Source organism: Pelecanus crispus, chromosome 31 (genome assembly GCF_030463565.1).
Source record: "Pelecanus crispus isolate bPelCri1 chromosome 31, bPelCri1.pri, whole genome shotgun sequence".
Classification (NCBI taxonomy): Eukaryota; Metazoa; Chordata; class Aves; order Pelecaniformes; family Pelecanidae; genus Pelecanus; species Pelecanus crispus.
Window position 1 is genome coordinate 64,359 of NC_134673.1, and position 9,574 is coordinate 73,932.

Here is a 9,574-nt window from a genome sequence, read left to right on the forward strand (position 1 = left end):
AGCAGTGATGTCATGGTGGTGGGTGTGGCATCACCGGGAGCGGAGGGCGCAGCAGTGATGTCACTGCTGGGTTTCTATGACTGACCAGCACCCCCATGGGAGGGGGAGGCCCAGGGGGGTCGGGGGGACCTTCGTGGTGGGTACACAGGGGATCATCGGGTCCTACAAATGGCCGTCCCTGAGGTAATCTGTACAGAGTGGTGTCAGCATGGTCAAAATGGGGAAACACGGAGTGACATGGGTCAGCACAGGTCAACATGGCTCAACACAGGTCAACATGGCTCAACAGGGATCAACATGGGTCAACACAGGTTAGTGCAAATCAACACGGGCCAACACAGACTGACATGGGTCAGCGCAGGTCTACATGGGTCAAAATGGAGCAACAGACAGTGACGTGGGTCATCGTAGAGCAACATGGATCAACATGGGCCAACAACATGGACCGGCAGAGATCAGCACGGGTCAAGATACAGAGCAACGTGGGTCAAGTCAGCTCACCAGGGATCAACAGCCACACGGGTCAGCAGGGATTGGTGCAGGTCAACATGGTCAACATGGATCAGTGTGGGTCAATGTGGGTCAACACATGGTCAACATGGGTCAACAAACATGGGTCAACACGAGTCAATGCAGACTGATGTGGGTCAACATGGCAGTGACATGGGCCAACATGGGCCAACACAGGCCAACACAGGCCAACACAGGCCAACACAGGTCAAAAACCATGGATCAACACAGATCAACACTGGATCAACATGGGTCAACACAGATTGACATGGGTCAACATGGATCAACACAGGTCTGCATGGGTCATAATGGAGCAACACAGAGTGACGTAGGTCAGCATAGATCAACATGGATCAATGTGGGTCAACACATGGGTCAACACATGGGTCAACCAGACTGACACAGGCCAACATGGAGTGACACAGGTCAACATGGGCCAACACGGGTCATCATTAGCCAACATGACCCCACCACATGGGACAGCCACAAATACTGGGTTGTGGAGGGTGGAGCTCTGACACAGCCATGATGTCATCACAGGGCAATGAACGATGTCAGAGACAGAAGGGAGTCAACATGAGAATTCATGCCACGCCAGGTGGTGGAGTCCCCATCCCTGGAGGGGTTCAAAAAACAGGCAGATGTGGCACTCTGGGACATGGTTTTATTGGGCATGGGGGTGTTGGGTTGATGGTTGGACTGATGATCTTAGAGATCCTTTCCAATCTTAATGATTCCTGGTTTTTACTTTCATTATAAATGATCCAGCCACCAAACCAGGAGGCGTGGGGTTGCTACTCTTCCCTTGATTGGTTTAGTGTGGCCTTGGCGTAGGTGAATGGTTGGACTGGATGATCTTAGAGGGCTTTTCCAACCTAAACCATCCCATGATTCGATGACCCTTCCCAAGGCGGCAAAACCCGCGGAGGCAAAAGCGCAGGGCGAGGGCGGGCAGCCCAGCCCCCCCGAGCAGGGAAGGGCGAGCTGCTGACATGGGGCAGCTCCGACACAGTGCGGCGGGGGCAGGCGTGACGGCGGCCGAAGCCCCTCACGCACAGAAGCATGATGACGGAGCGCGAGCGACCGGGAGCGCGGTGACCAGGGCGGGCACGCCGGGCGTGGCGCGGCAGGAGGGCGGGCGGGCGGGGGAAGGCGAAGTCGTCGTCTTGAGAGAAGTCCCAGGTTCGGTTGGAGTGGGGGTTCACTGTTGGAGCCGGGCCAGAGGAGGCCACCAAAATGATGCGAGGGCTGGAGAACCTCGAGGCCAGGCTGGGGGAGCTGGGGGTGCTCAGCCTGGAGAGGAGGGGGCTGCGGGGAGACCTTGGTGCGGCCTTTCGGTACTTCAAGGGGGCCTACAGGAAGGATGGGGGCAAGCTTTTTAGCAAGGCCTGTGGTGACAGGACAAGGAATAACGGCTTTAAACTAAAGAAGAATAGATTTAGACTAGACTATGGGTGCCCTTACCTAAATCCTTATCTAAACCTATGGGTGCCCTTAGGGGAATCCAGGCCCTATGGGGGATACTGGGGGGGGTCTATAGGGTATGAAGGCCCCTATGTAGCTCTCAGGAAGGCCAGGCTCTACAGGGATCCCTATGGAGACACCTATGGAGACACCGAGGCAAAGGGCTCATAGATTTAGATAAGGAAGAAATTTTTGACACTGAGGGTGGTGAGGCACTGGCCCAGGTTGCCCAGAGAGGCGGTGGAGGCCCCATCCCTGGGAACATCCCAGGCCAGGTTGGACGGGGCTCTGAGCACCCTGGGCTGGTTAAAGCTGTCCCTGGCACTGCAGGGGCTGGGCTGGGTGGGGTCTGAAGGGCCCTTCCAACCCAAAGCATCCCGTGATTCCATGATTCTATGATTCTAATGGACTGGATGATCTTAAAGGTCTTTTCCAACCTAAACGATTCTATGATTCTATGATTCTGTGATTCTGTGATTCTGTGATTCTGTGATTCTACGATTCTACGATTCTACGATTCTATGATTCTATGATTCTATGATTCTATGATTCTGTGATTCTGTGATTCTATGATTCTACGATTCTACGATTCTACGATTCTATGATTCTACGATTCTACGATTCTATGATTCTATGATTCTATGATTCTGTGATTCTGTGATTCTATGATTCTACGATTCTACGATTCTATGATTCTATGATTCTGTGATTCTGTGATTCTATGATTCTACGATTCTACGATTCTATGATTCTACGATTCTACGATTCTATGATCCTAAGATTCTATGATTCTATGATTCTATGATTCTATGATTCTATGATTCTACGATTCTACGATTCTACGATTCTATGTTTCTATGATTCTATGATTCTATGATTCTACGATTCTACGATTCTATGATTCTATGTTTCTATGATTCTATGATTCTATGATTCTATGATTCTACGATTCTACGATTCTATGTTTCTATGATTCTATGATTCTATGATTCTACGATTCTATGATTCTACGTTTCTATGATTCTATGATTCTATGATTCTACGATTCTACGTTTCTATGATTCTATGATTCTGTGATTCTATGATTCTACGATTCTACGATTCTACGATTCTATGATTCTATGATTCTGTGATTCTATGATTCTACGATTCTACGATTCTACGATTCTATGATTCTGTGATTCTATGATTCTGTGATTCTGTGATTCTGTGATTCTACGATTCTACGATTCTATGATTCTATGATTCTGTGATTCTATGATTCTGTGATTCTGTGATTCTGTGATTCTACGATTCTACGATTCTATGATTCTATGATTCTGTGATTCTATGATTCTACGATTCTATGATTCTATGATTCTATGATTCTATGATTCTGTGATTCTGTGATTCTATGATTCAGGAGTGTTTTAAGAACATCGCCCTCACACCATGATGTCCTGCGTGGGTCACTCTCATTTGTCGCCATGCTGCAACACACCGACGTCGCGGGCTCTGGGGAGGCCCCGTTCTGAACCAGTGGAAGAGCAGTAAGGGGTAGAAGTCCGAGGGCCGTACCAGGCTGGGAAGTCTCCTGGTGATCTCTGTGACCCGGGCTCCTGGCAGGGAGCAGACCTCCCTAAGAGGAGGGTCCACCCGGCATATTGGACCCTCCGTTCCCCTCAGGAGGGAGTCTCCTATGACTATGACCCATCTTGTGTTTCTTGTGGAGGTGGTATTGATATGGGGGTAGGTCTTTGGGTCTGGCGACTCCTCTGACATAGATGGATCAACGCCTACATCGTCCATGGACTGGTCCTCCACCTCTAGAGCCTCAAAACTGTTGTGCAGAGGCACCTGGGGGGTCACGGGGGGCAAGGAAAGGGTTCGCTTGCCGCCCCGATTGCGGACTTGTTTCCACTCACCGCTTCCCTCAAGACCCTGCCTACATCTTGGTGGGGGGAGGATGCTGGCTGCCTTTGGCCACAGGCTTTCTCTGGAGGCTGTGCCTGGTCAGGTGTCTGGGAGCTCAGAGCGTGGTTCCACCAGTCTATCTCTTGCTCAGCCTCCCTGATGCTCCGCAGCCTGTCTACTTCCTCTCAGCTCTGACACCAATCCGAGGAGATAATCCACTTGGTCACAGCGCACAGCTGCTCCTGCACTGCCATCTGTCCCCGTGCGAGCTGGTGGCACTCGTGCAGCCGGAGACCTGGACGGCTGGGTGTCCCCTGGGAGCTGTCTGGGTAGATGCAGCCCCTCTGGGTAGCGCAGAGGATGCAGCGCCGGGTGGGTGCCATGGCCATGGCTGGGCTCCCTCTCACCGGCTGGACTTACCGAACCCGCCTCCTGAGCTGGGAGCGGGGTCTTCGCCTTCCCCACCTGCCCGCCCTCCTGACGCTCCACGCCCTGTTTGCCCGTCCTCTTCGCCGCGCTCCTGGTCGCTCGCGCTCCCTGGGGCTGCTTTTATAGGTGGGGGTTTGGCCGCCGTCACTCCTGGCCCCACCACGCTGCGTTGGAGCTGCCCCACGTCAGCAGCTCGCCCTTCCCCGCTCGGGGGGGGCTGGGCTGCCCACCCTCTCCCTGCGCTTTTCCCACCTTAGCAAGGGTGTCCGGCACGAGCCTCCGCTCCGGAGCCCTTCGCCGCGGAGACTTCTGGAGGGTAGCAAAGGTAACTGCCCAAGCATTGAGACATGGGGTTAGGAAAGCCAGAGCCCACCAGCCATTGCATCTGGGAAGGGACGTCAAGGGCAACAAGGAAGGATTCTACAAGCACATCCACAGCGAAAGGAAGGCAAGGGAAAACATGGGACCACTGCTGACGAGGGCAGGGGTCCTGCTTACACGAGGCATGGAAAAGGCTGTGGGAGCTGAGTATGAGACCACAGTCAGTGGTGCCCAGTGATAGGACAAGAAGCAATGGCACAATGTGAAACAAAGGAAATTCCAACTAAACCGAAGAAAGCGCTTTATCACGGCGTGGGTGGCTGATCACTGGAACGGGCTGCCCAGAGAAGTTCTGCAGTCTCCATTCATGGAGGAGTTCAAAACCCGGCGTGGCTCCGGGCAGCCTGCTCTAGCTGACCCCCCTTGGCCAGGGGAGGTGGACTAGAGCATCTCCAGAGGTGCCTTCCAGCTTCAGCCGTGCTGTGATTCTGTGATTCTACGCTGCCTAGCAGCGTTTCTAACCTCCCTGTATTATCCCTGTACTGCTTTGGCTCCTGATGCCCATGGAGCAGAGCCTCCTCCGAGGATGAACTCATCCACTGTGTGATCCTGATGACAGGGTTGGCCAAGGATCACAAATGCCAGCAATGCCTCAACTCCCAGAAGTGTCTTCTCCCAGCAGCTCCAGTGTCCAGCCCCTTTCTCAGCGAGGATTTGGGTCAGAAGGCACCTCTGGAGGTCTCTAGCACCATGATCTGATCTTAGCAGGAATGACATTGCAGTTGCATTAGGTTGGCCAGCATTTTCTCTGGTTGAGTTTTCAAAATCTCCGGGCCCCTGACGCACTGCTGATCTACCAGCATTGTGATCTTTGGGGGTTTGGTTTTTTTTTTTTTTCCCCCCTCTCACTATTTCTTGTCCTGATTCCCCTTCGTCCTCTTCCGGCCCCAGCAAGATCCTCACACCTACTTTGAGGAAGGACCATCACAACCTGCTCTCCGAGTGCAGCCTCCGCCACGCGCCCTGGGACCATGCGGGCAGGCTGTGGTGGCCAGCTCCAAGCAGAGAGGCACACTGCGTGCCCCGGCACGGGCTCGGAGCAGGGCACAGAGGCGCCCCGTGCAGAGGGGCTGTGCCGGCGCCTGCGGGCTGAGACCAGGGCAGAGCCGGGGGCCACGGCGTGAGGAGACCTCCAGTAGCTTTTGTCTACGCACGTGGGCAAGAGTAATGCGCCCAGCAGTGCTTCTGAGAGGGGTTGGTGACACAAGAGGGGGTGCAGTGGGTTGGCGCTGGTGTGTACAGACCCCTAGAGACCCCCCAGCCCCAGGAGCAGCAGCGAGCCCCTTCCCAAACGTGCGGAGCTGCTCCGACTGCGGCGGGGGTCCTGGGAGAGATGGGGCTGGCACTGCCCACCTCCCACCCTGGAGTACATCTTTCATCCCTGCAGTGGACACAGTGAGCCGAGCTGGGGGCTGGGGGTAATGTTGGGGTCCCGACAGAGTGGGAGCTTTCTGGGCATTGCCGCTCCTGGGGGCAGTCCCAGCCCTGCACTGGCCCAGCCCCACAACCCCGCCGTGCAGGTGGTGCGTGGGCAGGGTGTGCTCAGGGGTGGGGAGACAACCCCTGGTACAGCCATAGAATAGAATCGTAGAATCACAGAATCATAGAATCGTAGAATCATTCCTTTAAAAAGACCTTTAAGGTCATCCAGTCCAACCATTCACCTGCGCTACCAAGCCCACCACTAAAACAATTAAGGGTAGAGTAGCAATTTCCTGTTTCCTGCCTTGGGAGCTGGACTATTTTTTAATGAAAGTAAAAACCAGGAATCATTAAGATTGGAAAGGATCTCAGAGATCATCAGTCCAACCATCAACCCAACACCCCCGTGCCCACTAAACCATGTCCCCAAGTGCCACCTCTGCCCGTTTTTTGAACCCCTCCAGGGATGGGGACTCCACCACCTCTCTGGGCAGCCTGGTCCAATGCTTGACCACCCTTTCCGTAAAGAAATTTTTCCTAATATCCAACCTAAACCTCCCCTGGCGCAGCTTGAGCCCATTTCCTCTCATCCTATCACTAACTACATGGGAGAAGAGACCTACACCCACCTCACTACAACCTCCTTTCAGGGAGCTGCAGAGAGCGATGAGGTCTCCCCTCAGCCTCCTCTTCTCCAGGCTGAACACCCCCAGCTCCCTCAGCCGCTCCCCACCAGCCCTGTGCTCCAGACCCTGCCCCAGCTCCGCTGCCCTTCCCTGGACACGCTCCAGCACCCCAATGTCCTTCTTGTATTGAGGGGCCCAAAACTGGATGGCGTGGGGGAGCCTGTCTGAAGGGCGTGTGCTGGGGACAGAGGGACAGCAGAAAACTGGCATGCCTCCTGGGTCATGCTTCCTGCAGTGCAAGCCCTGACACGTGGCCCCAGGCTCCCATTTCCCCAGAGGAAGGAACGAGAGCATGAAGAGGCGGGGAATGGGGGACTCTTGTCTTTCTTCAGCCACTTCCCAGGCGCTGTGGAGCACCAGGACAGCAAGGACATTGAGCTCTGTACCATGAGCATGTTTTAGTGTACCTGCACATTGTCCTGGTTTAGTTCAACGCTTGCATTTTTCTCTCAAAAGAGTTTCCAGCCCATGTCGGCTTCCATCTCATCAGTCCCTATCCCACTTGTGCTGTATCCAGCCACGCTCCACACAGGACCCTGAGCTGGTGGTGCTGCTCTGCAGCTGCGGTGCTCAGGGCAAAAGGGTGACCCTACCCTGGTCGTGCTGGTCAGGGTGGGACGCAGACCCAGCCAGAGGAGGATCACTGCTGCTCATCGCTTATACCTGCGGTCTGGGGAGGTGGAAGGTGCTTGGGACAGTGGACCATTTCCTGGGGCACCAGATGTGTCCTGGTGTGCCTCTAGGAGATACTTCGCTAAGGGTGACCTGAATCCCACCCCAGCCTCCCTTCTCCATGCTTGTGGGGTCCCACTTGCCTCTCCCGCGACTGCAGAATCCTCATCTGCCTGTGGAGACCTGGATCTAGTGCTTTCCCTTTGGATGACTCCACCGCGGGTGATCTCTCACCTTGTGGGACTCCATCCGTTGCCCACCCCGGGCACAACTGTCCCTGGAGATCCCCTGTGCTCTCGGATTGCCCTCCCGATTCGTGGCTGGCTGCCCTGCCATGAGCGGGACAGCCCTGAGTATGTCCGTCAGTGGCACTCACTGTCTGTCACTGGACTACCAACAGGTAGTCCTAAATCCAACCCTTGGTCTCTAAGAGGTCACAATGGGCTTTTTGCTCCCAAATCCATGGCTCAACCGGCCCTTTCTGGGACCTGTTCTTCTTGACACCAGGTTTGGAGGAAGAACCCAGCCTTCAGGCAGTGCGCATTGAAAAATCACTTTTTATTACAGAGGTGGTATAAGAAAGTCAGCTCTGAGCCACAGTCAGGCACACTTTTCTGTGTCTGCAGGTGAGACGCTGCAGGTTCATGCCTCTGATGTAGCGGGACAAATCCAAACACTTGCGTAGGAGAAATAACAACCACAAGAGTAACACAGTGAATAAACAAAGTTCAGGCCTAGTAAGGAATACAACGGGAATTATTTGTGGGGAGAGATGGAGAGTTTTAGCTGCTAAAAATGTCTATGAAATCAATTTCTTCAGGGCCTCCTTGAGCTCCTGGTTCCTCATGCTGTAGATGAGGGGGTTCGCTGCTGGAGGCACCACCGTGTACAGCACAGCCACCACCAGATCCAGGGATGGAGAGGAGATGGAGGGGGGCTTCAGGTTGGCAAACATTATGGTGCTGAGGAACAGGGAGACCACGGCCAGGTGAGGGAGGCACGTGGAGAAGGCTTTGTGCCGCCCCTGCTTGGTGGGGATCCTCAGCACGGCCCTGAAGATCTGCACGTAGGACAGCAGGATGAAAACAAAACACACAAAAGCAAAAGAGGCACTGAACGCGAGAAGGCCAACTTCCCTGAGGTAGGAGTCTGAGCAGGAGAGCTTGAGGATCTGGGGGATTTCACAGAAGAACTGGTCCAGGGCGTTGCCTTGGCAGAGCGGTAGTGAAAAGGTGTTGCCCGCGTGCAGGGCAGCGTTGAGCATCCCACTGCCCCAGGCAGCCGCTGCCAGGTGGACACAAGCCCTGCTGCCCAGCAGGGTCCCGTAGCGCAGGGGCTTGCAGATGGCAAGGTAGCGGTCGTAGGCCATGATGGTGAGAAGGGAACACTCTCCCCCAGTGAAGAAGAGAAACAGAAAGATCTGGGCAGCGCATCCTGCATAGGAGATGGCCCTGGTGTCCCAGAGGGAATTGGCCATGGATTTGGGGACAGTGGTGGAGATGAAGCCCAGGTCGAGGAGGGAGAGGTTGAGGAGGAAGAAGTACATGGGGGTGTGGAGGCGGTGGTCGCAGGCTACGGCGGCGACGGTGAGGCCGTTGGCCAGGAGGGCAGCCAGGTAGATGCCCAGGAAGAGCCAGAAGTGCAGGAGCTGCAGCTCCCGCGTGTCTGCAAACGCCAGGAGCAGGAACTCAGTGATGGAGCTGCCGTTGGATATTTGTTCCATCTGGACATGAGGGCACTGTCACAGGATGAGAAGACCTTGGCAAGTTAGGACAGAATTCTGTGCAAAACCGAAGCCATTTCCCATAGACCCTCCCTCCACCACACACACACAGCCTTTTTCCTTTTTGGCAGGACCCTCATGCATCTCCCTGGCTGGAGCTCTGGTTTATTCTGGCCACGTGTGCTGTGAGGAGCAGGGCCTCTCTCCCTGGGGTCCTGAGGTGTCAGCTGTGCTCTATTCGATGGGTACGTGGGAGCGGAGGGAATGCAGGGGCCAGACCTGGTGCTTAGAGCTTCTCAGGTGAAATCACACGGAAGGACTTGTCAGCATCTGTACCCCCAATCCCATAGAAAGTTGGTTGCAAAAAATGAGTTTTAGACTTTTTTTCACTGTT

The 9,574-nt window shown here is 54.5% G+C and overlaps 1 protein-coding gene across 1 annotated transcript; it reads right to left on the bottom strand.

The window, feature by feature from the left end:
* Positions 1–8,256: 8,256 nt before the first annotated feature.
* Positions 8,257–9,180, bottom strand: LOC104024083 (olfactory receptor 14J1). Its single transcript, XM_009486915.2, has one exon. It carries the CDS (start codon positions 9,178–9,180, stop codon positions 8,257–8,259), a length of 924 nt encoding a protein of 307 aa, XP_009485190.2.
* Between the last annotated feature and the right edge of the window lie 394 nt (positions 9,181–9,574).